Here is a 13,859-nt window from a genome sequence, read left to right on the forward strand (position 1 = left end):
AGATTATTGATAATATTAACAAAATTAAACGTGAAGTTTGAACAAATGATACAATAAATATACAAGACTAAAATAATTAAGCAACTCCATAACACTTTATATCGAATAGAAACTTAAAATCCATTGTTGGGGGCTACTTAATTTCATCTTGAACTGTGAATTTCCTATATGTAGAGAAACAGGAAGCTTTTGATATGTGGTGTTTTAGGAGGATATTAAGAATGATATAGTTGAACAAGGTTACTAATTTCGAAGTACAACAATGACTTGTAAATAAAACACGTGAATTAGAAGGGCAAGAACTAAAAATCGGTATGGTTTGCTTCAGTTAATATATGAGAAATTGTTCTAAGAAGAAACACTTGGTTCTAAAATCTCAAGCAATGGTTTATTGTAACTTTCACAAAATTATTTCGTCCAACAATCAAAGTTAGAATAGCCATGCGGAGATTATATATTAACCTTATTTTTGTTGATTGAAATGATTCAAGAATAGAATGTACATACAATGTAGTATCATATGGACATGGCATATAAATTGAAAACTAAAATTTTGTGGAAGTGGTGGTTTTGCTCATATAATCTCCTTATTATCCCATACTGTTGACCTAGAAGATGCTTCAACTTCTTCAACCTTTCTAAAAATACTTTTCTTCAAGTTGGGAAATACGCACAGATCCAAATCTGAATGGATGTGGCAGCATTTCGTAGCCCAATTCGACTAATTTGTCTGAGACAAGCGCGGAGATTTGAGCCGGTGGGCTATTGTGGTGGAAGAGAACTTCTTTTCTACCAAATCGGGTAAATTTTTTCAATTCGATGTCTAATTCGGTATAGAACAATCGCGTGGCATTTTCACCTCGTGATTAATGTTGATCACATCTTGTGAATCTTAGAAAATATTGACCATCATCTTTCCAGCTTTTAGTCAAAACTTACTTAGAGCCCGTTCATCGGGTAAAGTCCACTGTTCCTTCGTTACTGGATCCAACTTTTTCTCAAATGGCACGAATCTTTGCTGAAACTTATTCGCATATGGTTTAGGTCGAGTCAAACACTGCTATGAATGGTCTCACGGGTGCGTTTGTTCCCCGAAGTGAGCACACGCGGAAACCATCCATTCTCAATCCAGAATTTTCGTGTAGGATATAATTCACGTAATTTTCCAGAATGCAAAATGAACTAGCTCTCCGGCACACCATCAGTCGGTGGTCTACCAATACGGAATAGTGGTTTTTTATCACGTTATCCTCTAAGGTATATCATAGTATATATACCTGCAAAATCTACCCACATTTTTTGCGAGTGTTAAAAGGAATGTGGTCATAAAACAGTGAAAGTGTTTTGAGGTCTAGCATGTGCAGATTTTCAAGACCGGTAGTTTTTGAATGTTAAATCACCAACAACAACCAACACCAACAGTTGAGGATTTGTTTGATCCGAACAAGAAGACATGTGATTAACCCTTAGGAAAAACGTATACAGACTTTTTTATAGATAATTTTTATCTGAGCAACATGTTTGGGTAATTTTAGAGTTAAATTTTTTTCCAGGTAAGCAGATCGATGGGGATTTTTCAAATTTCATTTATATATTGTTTTGAACAATCCTAACAATTTTGAACTGGGTGCAAAGCTTTGTACAATCACTTCTATTTTTTGGTCTAGTTTAACCGCATAACTTGTGTTTATTGGCGTTTTGACATGTCCTATTAGATTGATAGAGTTGCTTCTGAAGTGGCCTATTTTTGGTTAACTTTTTATTGTATAATCTAATATACGAGGATGTATTGATATTTAGTTAGCCTAGACCGGTTCCATGCATAAAAAAAATATTGTGTTACCATAGCAATGAACAATAACTTATTGGAAGTGTCAGTGTAAAGTTTGAGGTCAAAAAAGTGAACCAGAGTTACGCAATAAATTAAAAGAAAAAAAGATGTCCGCCGAAATTGTGAAAATCGAAAAATTGGAGTATCGAGCCTTCATCAAATACCTATATTTAAAAATTAAAAAAAATTGTCCGATCGGGAAGGCCAGTTTCTGTGTCAGTCTCCGAAAATATCGATGCAGTTCATGGACATGAGAAGAAATTGCTGCAAAATGGATCCCCAAATGTTTGAATGTTGACCAAAAGCAAAGTGCAAAGAAAGAAATAATTTGAAAACAATGTAGACTTCTTAAACCGAATTGTATGGATGAGACTTGGGTACATTTGTAACATCCAGAAACAACATTTTTTAAAAGTCCAGAGATCTTGCAGGTTCACTGCAATAAATGTATCCAATTAAGAGGAGAATATGTTGAGTAATAAAATATTTTGGTATTGAAATTTATTTGGTTCTATAATAAGCAAGGAATTTTTCAATACATCCTCGTATGTTATAATAAAATGCCTTAAACTTCACGCTTTTCTATACGCTTACACGTTCCTAACTCTTACTATATATAACAGTGATTCGAAATTCCAATTCTTTGAAATATTTTTGTAAGCTTCAATACTTCATAAAATAAAATCTATCTATTCTATTTTTATGCAGTTTATAACTTCCAGTAGTCGAAATTATACTGTAAAATAGAATATAATAAATAATATGAATACAGGGATATTAGAAGGTATATTTCTAAGGGTTCAATACACAAAGGATGCTGGGAAAAAAATTCCTATAGTAATAAAAATTATGCCACCAAATTCCAAGTTCTAGTTAAATGTTCGTCCAATCAATTTATCCCTGCAACTTTTGACGGGTTTTTGCCGACAATGGAATAAAATGTACCTACCAATAAACCACAGCGGCGAAGAGTACAATTGTTTTTTATTACCCTAAACTGGTAGCCTTATTAGGTACCTAATAAAATTTGGGTATTGGCAAAAATAAAAATATTTGTCGATAAGAATGGTAGTTCTGAAAAATGGGATTGAAAGTGCAATATATTTTGGATTATATAGTTCGGTGGTATTTTATAATATTTCATATTTTGTAATGTACAAAGGTGTACTTAGCATACAAGGGTTGCCTGAAAAGTTTTCTACCTCTGCCTGAAGATATCAGCACTTATCAATATAAGTTGAGAAATATATTTGAGCATATGGAAATGTCCAGATAACTCTGGATAGTTAGTTAATTATATATGTGAGTCATTAATTATTTCATTTTGAAATACAATACGCAAAAGCAATTGGAAAGGGAAAAGGAAATGTTACTATATATGGAAACCATCATTTTCAACAGCTGAATTTAAACGTGACAATATCAAATTAATTGACGACTAACGTTCGGGGTAGCTAAAAATTGCGACCTCCAAAAGTTCCCCAAATAGTACTGGGCGATTGTCGGATTAAGGTCAGAAAGATGTTATCAGCCTATCAAAAGAACGCATGCGCCATTCGAGTCAAAAATAATGCATACGTAGCCACCGGCGCGTTAAGTGCCGATCAAAAGCATACTCGAATTAATATTCTCTAGGCCTGTGGATTGCAAAAGGTTATCCCGCTCCGAAAATGGTTCCACAGATGGAAGAAATGATGACTATCGTTTTATTGGGATAGTAATGGGGTTGTTTTGATCGACTATCTTCAACAAAATGAAGCAATAACATTGGATTTTCAAGTATCATTGCTTGTTAAGGTGAAAAAGTGACAGCATTTTAAGAAAGAGATAGTCTTTTTCACACTAGGTGATTGCAATAGCTAAAATTCACGAATTCCACTGCGACTTGGTTGACCACACATCGTATTCACGAGATGTGCCCCCCAGCGGCTTTAGACCGTTTCTTAGCCTTAAAGTTTCAATTTACAGAAGAAAGATATACATCATAAGAGGACATTATCACATACGTAAACGTCTATTTTGAAAAGGAAGACGGAAACTTTGTTCTTTGTTTGTCCGGAACGAGTATCGGAATGTATAACATAATTTTCGGTTCTCGAAAATATTTTTTGCTCTGTTTATCTACTGGTCTATATTTAGGAATGCTGATTTCTTACCATACTTGTCTTATTTTGACATGAATTCCGATTTCTTGCCGTTGTTGACTAACCAGCGTTTTTACTATGACAACACTTGATAGATTATTATGGAAATTATAAATAAAATTATTGTTAGCAACGTATTCTGATATCTATCGGCTATTTTTTCGAGAAGAATCGTTTTAGTTTAAGTTCTCTGTTCACGCCAGAATTAATTCAAAACTCATGAAAACTGGCAACGCTGTCCGACCAACCGACTACTGAGCGAATGGAAGAAATGAGATAATATAATAAGTTCTGTTGTTAAAGCTATGTAAAAATTTTCTTACAAATAAATGTTAATGTGAACGTGTTAATAATAACTATAATACAAAAAATGGTCCTTACGAGCGGATTATAAACAAAACCAGTGAAAATTCGCAATAAACAATATATTATTAACAACTATAACCCAAAAACAATTTACCACGTGCTGCAAGCAACTATCAACGAGTGCAAAGTGATCGACCAAACAAGTAGTCGATACAATATCACGGCGACCAGACATCAACTCAACTGGCCGACTAGTTCAATTGCAAGAATCAGGCAGTTCGACCGAAATCAGAGTGAGTTTGTTCCAAATTATTTATTTCCGAATTTTTCTTTCCATTTGCGATTTCAAAGCTTCTCTGTTTGTGCTTGAACAATTTGACAATATAAAATGGCAGAACTTGGCAAACTAATAAAGAAAAGAGGTGTAATTAAAGCTCAGTTAACTATTTTCACAAAAGCGGTAAATGAATTTGCAACTATATCTAATTTAAGCCAAACAGAAGTTACAAAATTAAAAGATAGGTTACGTGATGCCGAAAATTATCTTGACGAATTCAAATCATATCAATTAGAAATAGAGTTACAGGATGATATAAATTTAGATGAGCAATTAATCGAACGAGAGAGATTTGAAAATTCATATTATGATGCAATCGCTGTTGCTAAAAACATTTTACAAAGCTACAATAATCACGATAATGATACAAATCTTAGCGTGATTTCAGACAAAGCTTGTTGTAAAAACGAGGGTATAAAGCTTCCGGATATATCACTTCCTAAATTCAGTGGAAACTTTGAAGATTGGTTAGAATTCAGGGACACATATAAAAGCCTTATTCATGATAGTAAAAAATTAGATAATATTCAAAAATTTTATTACTTGCGAAGTGCACTAGGAGGAACAGCAGCGGCGTCCATTTCCAAAATCAAATATACGGCCGACAATTATGAAGTGGCATGGGCCACAATTTCAAAAAGATTTGACAATACTAAAAAATTAATATATGAACATATTAGAGCTATTTTTTCATTAGAAAATATACAAAAACCGACAGCTGAAAAACTACAAAATTTAGCTGACGATATTCACAAACATTTGGGATCTATTGAACAATTGGGGCAAAATATAACTAATTGGGATCCTCTACTAATTTTTTGGATTACTAATAAATTAGATACTAGCTCAAACCTTGAATGGGAAAGGGAAAATAGAGATCAGGAAGAATTGCCAAAGTTAGATAAATTCCTACAATTTTTACAAAAACGTTCCAATTTTCTTAATATGTTAGAATCAAAGAACAGTCTCAGTTTAAATAAATCAGATTCAAAATTTAGTAATGAGGAAAATAAATTCAATAAACAAAGTAGAGTAAGGTCATTGACCTCAAGTACATATACATGCTCCTATTGCAAGAAAGAGCATTCAATATATCGTTGTGCAGAGTTTCTCGGATTAACAATAACACAAAAAAAAGATTTTGTCAAAAAATCAAATCTTTGCCATAACTGTTTGCGTTCGGGTCACTCTGTCAAACAGTGTAAATTAGGGCCTTGCAAAGTGTGTAAAGCTTGGCACAATACAATTTTGCATGAAAAACTCGAGATAGCGGACAACGCGAGCTCAAGTTCCGCAGCACTAAGCAGTGGCGTAGTGGTACCAGCGGCGGGGCAGGTGCTATTATCTACCGCCTGTTTACTCATTTCAGACAATTTCAATAATTTTCACAAAGCAAGAGCGTTATTAGATTGTGGTTCTCAAACTTCCTTTATAACGGAGGATTTGCAAAAGCGTTTGAATATTGCGACACATAAAACAGATCTTTCAATTTTCGGAATTTCAAACAATATTTCAAAGGTCAGTAAAAGGTGTAAGGTTTCATTTAAATCTATACATACCAATTTTAAAGCGCATGGCAATTGTTATATTCTAAAAGAGATTACAAGTGTGATGCCGTGTTGTCGAATCAACACGCAATCTTGGGCGATTCCAGGTGATCTAAAGCTAGCTGATCCACAATTCAATATTCCCGGACCAGTAGACATGCTCATTGGCGCGGACCTATTTTGGACAATTTTAAGCAATAACAAAATTTCGTTAGGAAAAAATATGCCGCTATTAATTGATACAGTGCTAGGTTGGGTTGTATCTGGGCAAATAAGTACTAACAACGTTGAAAAGGCTTCTTGTAATTTAAGTATAAACCAGGAATTATTAAATTCAATAGCCAAATTTTGGGAAATCGAGGAAATATCTAGCACGCGACAACTTTCTCCAGATGAACAATTTTGCGAGGACAATTTCATCAAAACTACTACCAGAGACGCGAACGGACGTTTTACAGTCACTATACCTTTGAAGCAACAACCTTCTAGTTTAGGTGAGTCGAAAGCTCAAGCCGAAAAACGTTTCTATGCATTAGAACGAAAATTCAGGAGAGATCCAATGCTGCACAGCAGATATATACAATTTATGAACGAGTATAAAGAGCTAGGCCATATGACAATTTGTAACGGCAATGATTCAAGCTTCGAATATTTCATGCCGCATCACGGAGTTTTGAGAGAAGAGAGTTTGACCACAAAACTACGGGTAGTTTTCGATGCATCAGCGCCCTCTAGCAACGGTCTATCCTTCAACAATATTCAAGTCATTGGACCCGTTTTACAAGACGATTTACTATCAATAGTCTTAAGGTTTAGGAAATATAACTATGTAGTTTCGGCAGACATAGTTAAAATGTACCGGCAAATTTCAATAACGCCCGAGCAAAGGCATTTGCAAAAAATTGTATGGCGCGAAAATCCGAGTGATAACCTGGAAGTCTACCAGCTAAATACCGTTACATACGGGCAAGCCTCTGCCAGTTATCTTGCAATACGCTGTTTAGCTAAACTCGCTGAGGATATTCAAGAAATGAACCCGGAAATAGCCGAAATCATTAAGCACGACTTTTATGTAGATGACCTGTTAACAGGTGCACCTACACTTGAGCATGCGCAATACATATGTAAAGCGATAAGTGACACTCTTAAATCGGGATGTTTCGCACTCCGAAAATGGTGCTCTAACGACACCAACGCGCTCAAAAATATAAGTTCAAATGATTTAAAATCCGATATACTAGAATTTGCGCATGATGGCAAAACAAAAACATTAGGCTTGATATGGGTTTGCAATAACGACAAGCTTCAATATAAAATTCATACCAATCCTATAGGTACAAAGGTCACAAAACGCACAATTTTATCTACTATATCAAAAATATTCGACATCCTTGGTTTACTAAGCCCATGTACTATTATCGCAAAAATGATAATGCAAAAATTATGGGAAAATAAATTAGCTTGGGATGACGCTATTCCAAAAGCTATATCTGAAAATTGGGTAAGGTTGGAGAAGGAGCTTCTTATTTTGAACGATCTTGAGTTAAACAGACAAGCTATTTGCAAGAATGCTGTTGAATTACAACTGCATGGTTTCGCTGACGCTTCGGAAAAGGCTTACGGAGCCTGTGTTTATTTGAGAAGTATTGATTCCGATCAAAAGGTTCATGTATCCCTGTTATGCGCCAAAGCAAAGGTGGCACCTATAAAAACAATACCAATCCCGCGGTTGGAATTATGCGCAGCATTGCTTCTAGCCCGCCTAACAGATAAAGCTAAAACTGCTTTGAAAATTCAATTCAAATCTTTCACACTTTGGTCGGACTCAACTATAGCTCTAGCTTGGGTACGCACAAGCCCGAATCTGCTAAAAACATTCACGGCCCATAGAGTGGCAGAAATTCAGTCTCTCACTAAACACGCCGATTGGAGGCACATCCCCACCCACGATAATCCAGCAGATATTGCTTCAAGGGGAATATATCCTAGTCAAATTTTAAACTCTGATTTGTGGTGGCGCGGCCCTACTTGGCTAGCTAAGGACCCAAGTTTTTGGCCCAATGACAAGCTGGAGGTGCTTCATGATTTACCTGAACTTAAATCCAGTCTTCTGACCAATGTTGCGCCCCCTACTCTGAGTTTTCCCTTTGAACGTTTTTCAAATTTCTCAAGAATGCAACGAACAATGGCATACATTTTACGATTTAAGGATAATTGTCTTCAGAGAAATCGCAGAAGAGGCGGTTCTCTTACAGTACAGGAGTTAAGTGATTCTCTAAAATGTCTCATTCGAATTTGTCAATCTCAATCGTATTCTACCGAAATTGAAACATTGAAAAATAACAAGCCTTTGAGCTCCCATAGTAATCTATTAAGTCTTAGTCCCTTTCTAGAACCCGATGGTTTGCTACGCGTAGGAGGGCGACTAAAACATTCAAATTACTCCTTTGGCAAAAGGCATCCAATTTTGATCAATTCAAAGCATCATTTTTCAAAGCTACTATTTTTACAAGAACATGAACGCCTATTGCATGGCGGCCCTCAGCTGCTCTTAAGCACTATAAGAGAAAATTACTGGGTTATATCCGGTAGAAATCTTGCACGAAAGACTGTTAAGAATTGTGTGAAATGCTTCAAATTCAATGCTAAAACCATACAGCCAATTATGGCCAACTTACCGCGCGATAGAACTAATCCTTCTAGTGCATTTTCAATAGTGGGAGTTGATTACGCGGGGCCATTTATGATTAACGATAAGAAAGGTAGAGGTTGTCGTTTAAGTAAATGTTATATTGGCGTATTTATTTGTTTATCAACTAAAGCAGTCCATTTGGAATTGATTTCTAGCCTTTCTTCAGAATCATTTATTCAGGCGCTATATCGTTTTGTCTCTAGACGAGGCAAACCATCAAAAATATTGTCCGACAATGGAACAAGCTTCGTCGGGGCACAGCGAGAGCTAAAGGATTTTCTAAAACATGGCAGCAACACTATAATCGAGAAATGTAGCTCTCAGAATATAGAGTGGAGTTTTATACCACCCTACTCTCCTCATTTCGGAGGTTTGTGGGAAGCAGCTGTCAAAAGCGTAAAGCATCATTTAAGGCGCGTTTTGACCCAAGTTCATTTATCATTTGAAGAATTTGCCACAGTTCTCGCACAAATCGAGGCGATTTTGAATTCGCGTCCTTTATGCCCACTGAGCTCTGATCCCAACGATTTTGGACCTCTTACCCCAGCTCACTTCTTGATTGGAAGACCAATAATTGCAGCACCTGATCAAGATGTCACCGACATAAAAATGAATCGACTTTCCAGATTTCAGCTCGTACAACAATTAGCACAGCACTTCTGGAACAGATGGAAATCTGAGTACATTGCGGAGCTCCAAAGACGCACCAAATGGAAGTCCAACCAAGGCCATCTAGTAGAAGATTCTCTCGTTTTAGTGAAAGGCGAGAACACTATGCCCACTCAGTGGTTATTAGGTAGAATCAGCAAGCTCCATAGAGGCCCTGACGGTATCGCTAGGGTCGCTTCTATAAGAACTCCCTCTGGAGAAATCATCAAAAGAAGCTTTCAAAAAATCTGCCCCCTTCCAGTTGACCTTTGAAAGCCATCCTTATGCTTTCAACGCGGGGAGTATGTTCACGCCAGAATTAATTCAAAACTCATGAAAACTGGCAACGCTGTCCGACCAACCGACTACTGAGCGAATGGAAGAAATGAGATAATATAATAAGTTCTGTTGTTAAAGCTATGTAAAAATTTTCTTACAAATAAATGTTAATGTGAACGTGTTAATAATAACTATAATACATTCTCTTTTTATCGACAATCAAAATATAATAGAAATATTTTGATAGAGACCGAGATAGGTCGATACGTTAATTTTTATTTGTTATGTTGATTTTTCATCAAAAAAGACCCAAAATGAAGACAATTAATAACGAAAAAACTATAAAAAAATCTAAAAAAAGTTAACTTAGTTGAGTTAAGTTAATCTAACTATTTTTCTATAATTAATAAACTCTATATCGATCACTAGTAAATAAATTATCGTTTATTTATTTTGTCCTTATACGTAATATGCTACTATGACATCGAATAGAAACTATTTCAAATTTGCCAGAATATTTTGGGCTTCCTTCATTAATTTTTTTTTAATCTGTAAGCTCGCTGTCTCTCGGCTGGAGTTATTGGAGGTTTAGATTTTTTCCTAGTCAAAAAATATAAAAAAAATTAGAAAATTTATAAATGCATAGTTATAAAAATTTCAACCGACTTTTTTTAAATTATTATAATTAATTTTTTATTTAAAATATAATATTATCTTAATAATTAACAAAAATGGTTATAAAAAGATAATTATGTTACTAAATCTTTTACATACAATAATAAATAGTACAAAAATTATTTAAATAAGTTAAAAAATAACTTTTCGAAAGAAAATTATAAAAAAATCACTGTCTCTCGGCTGGAGTTATTGGAGGTTTAGATTTTTTCCTAGTCAAAAAATATAAAAAAAATTAGAAAATTTATAAATGCATAATTATAAAAATTTCAACCGACTTTTTTTAAATTATTATAATTAATTTTTTATTTAAAATATAATATTATCTTAATAATTAACAAATATGGTTATAAAAAGATAATTATGTTACTAAATCTTTTACATACAATAATAAATAGTACAAAAATTATTTAAATAAGTTAAAAAATAACTTTTCGAAAGAAAATTATAAAAAAATCACTGTCTCTCGGCTGGAGTTATTGGAGGTTTAGATTTTTTCCTAGTCAAAAAATATAAAAAAAATTAGAAAATTTATAAATGCATAATTATAAAAATTTCAACCGACTTTTTTTAAATTATTATAATTAATTTTTTATTTAAAATATAATATTATCTTAATAATTAACAAAAATGGTTATAAAAAGATAATTATGTTACTAAATCTTTTACATACAATAATAAATAGTACAAAAATTATTTAAATAAGTTAAAAAATAACTTTTCGAAAGAAAATTATAAAAAAATCACTGTCTCTCGGCTGGAGTTATTGGAGGTTTAGATTTTTTCCTAGTCAAAAAATATAAAAAAAATTAGAAAATTTATAAATGCATAATTATAAAAATTTCAACCGACTTTTTTTAAATTATTATAATTAATTTTTTATTTAAAATATAATATTATCTTAATAATTAACAATAATGGTTATAAAAAGATAATTAAGTCACTAAATATTTTACATACAATAATAAATAGTACATGAAAATTATTTAAATAAGCTAAAGAAAATTATATAAAAACATTATTATAATGAAAAAATATTGTCGATTTTTCTGATAATATTATCGAATTATTAACTACAGTTGTTAATATTTAAAAATTATTTATAAAATAAATCATAATAACGTGGAAGAATTTATAGACATCGACAAAAAAATTAATTTTTGGTTAGGTTAGAAATTTTCTATTTTATGTGGATGCGCTCGATAATTCATATTGGGTTGATTATCTAATTTTGTGTGTTGTTTTCAAATATATATTTATATGAACTACATCGATGATTATTAAAATATTCAATAAATACAAATTGCACATGCTCATACATACGATACATGAATTATAACGTACTTTGCAACCACGTGTTTGTTAGATGTTCCGTTAATATCATCTACACCTCTTTCTGCCATAGTCATTTGAAATTACTTTCAGTTCACTTTAGCGGAACACATTGATAATAAAACTTCACAATGACAGCAATATAAGTATGTTGACACTGACAAATTAGAAAGTTGTGCACCAAAAACGTAACGAGGTCATTCATCGATAGATTTTACTCCTCACATTTTTTTCATACCGGGCCCCTTATATATACAAATCGATTCTTAAGGAGTAAACTCCAATAATACTAATCTTACAACCTGGGAAACCTCCTAAGGAAATTTAATCTTACAGACCAATTTGCATAGTTCCCATAATGTCAAAATTATTTCGGAAAAGATATGATAAATACTAGAAGTAACAAAATTCAAACCAACCATCAAGTACTGTTTAGCAGTATTCATGGACTTGGACATGCACAATCCATTCACAAAATTATGTACGCAGGTGTCCAACAGCAATTACGTAACATTATTTCCCTTAATTATTAGCCAAACCTGGAATCCTGCCTTAATAATAGGCATTTCCTCGTAAGATAACAAGACGCATAAACTGCACTGCACCCGCAAAGCTGGAGTCCCCCATGGTAGTGTGCTTGGTATAATGAAAGATGAAAAGGATTTTAGTCAGATTCCTGCTCGTTCTCCACCAGTTTCCAATATGAACATTATCGTATACTTGCTATTAACAACTAGTTTTCACAACCATACCCAAATGAAAGCAAACAAAAGCTTAAGTGCTTTCAAATAATTAGAACCTGAGTTTGTCGAATAAAAAACCAATATAGCCAGTTTTCCGAAAATTCGCACTTATTTAAGTAGCAACTGTTGAGGAGGCCTTTCGTAGTAGAACTGAGAACTAAGAAATAACTCTAGTTAGCATTGCAAATTGGAAACAAATAGAATTTGTAAAAACAGATTATTTTGAGAAATAAATTGACGAATATTATCTATTTTCCATCGACCAATATCTGTATGCAGAGTGAACTCGAAAAAAAAATGATGATGTTTCTAATTTTTTTAAATCATTCTGCTAATTTTTTAATTGTATTTGGTTAATCCTATAATTTTTTGAGTCATTCCTAATGCTTGAATTCACTATTCTCCCAAATTCTCTACAAGTGTTATTAAGTTATTGATATGAAAATATTCTTTCTATTCAGTAAATAACTGTCGAATAACTATGGATTTAAGCATGTATCTTTCCATACACAATCCAAAAACAAACAGTCATTATTTGGGTATTAGGAAGAACATGAGATATTGTTTACTTACATTAGAAATAGATCAGCAGCTGCATCTTGAACGGAAGCAAATACACGAGGGTTTGAAAGAATGAAGGATCGCTTAGATCATACTAGATCAATGATAAATGAAAGCTGTACCTGTACCAATAATCTCTGTCTTAGTACTTTCGCTACATTTCGCTATAAAAAAGTCTTTACATGAATGGAGCCTGACGTATGGATTTGTATGGATCCAATACGGATATAATTGAAAGGCAAAAAGTTAGATTATTTCCATGGAACTCGAGGCAGTGAAAAGACTAGTACACATCAAAGAAAATTGGCAAGCCTTCCACCTGAGAAAGAGGCTGGCAATGCTGATGAAAGCTCTTCCTGGAATGCAGCGTTTTTTGAGGGATTTATTATGCACAGGCTGACATAACAATCCTATGAAAAGAGTTATGCTTTCCAATTTTTCAATTTACCCCAAAATAATTCTTAGAATCGAGTTTTAATCAAGAGATGCCAAATTATATATACAAATACAAAGTGCCTGGTAACAAATGGAGATTTAATCACTTCAGATTTTATGTACTCAACATATCTTGACATTCGACATATTCAAATGAATTTTCTTAGTAGTTTAGAATTTTTTGAACCGAATATAACTCAAACCAAACTCTCTTTCGATTGCAACAATAATAAATATCACAATGCGTGGTGGAAAACCAGAAACATCTAAGTCAATACCGTATACAAGTACAACACAAAGTATCTCCCCTCTATCGAGAACCCTTCAAA

The 13,859-nt window shown here is 33.4% G+C and overlaps 2 protein-coding genes across 2 annotated transcripts in view; both read left to right on the forward strand.

Annotated features, from left to right (window-relative positions):
• Positions 1-869: 869 nt before the first annotated feature.
• LOC130442780 (eukaryotic translation initiation factor 5A) overlaps positions 870-13,859 on the forward strand; it is a 209,715-nt gene continuing 196,725 nt past the window's right edge. The window contains exon 1 of the mRNA XM_056777134.1: positions 870-886. The gene's annotated coding sequence lies outside the window, so the exon portion shown is untranslated. The remainder of the gene's footprint in view (positions 887-13,859) is intronic.
• Positions 4,670-9,778, forward strand: LOC130443364 (uncharacterized). The gene is made up of 2 exons (XM_056777937.1): positions 4,670-5,126; positions 6,381-9,778. The coding sequence occupies exons 1-2, from the start codon at positions 4,670-4,672 to the stop codon at positions 9,776-9,778; spliced, it is 3,855 nt and encodes a 1,284-aa protein (XP_056633915.1).

Source organism: Diorhabda sublineata, chromosome 4, assembly GCF_026230105.1.
Source record: "Diorhabda sublineata isolate icDioSubl1.1 chromosome 4, icDioSubl1.1, whole genome shotgun sequence".
NCBI lineage: Eukaryota > Metazoa > Arthropoda > Insecta > Coleoptera > Chrysomelidae > Diorhabda > Diorhabda sublineata.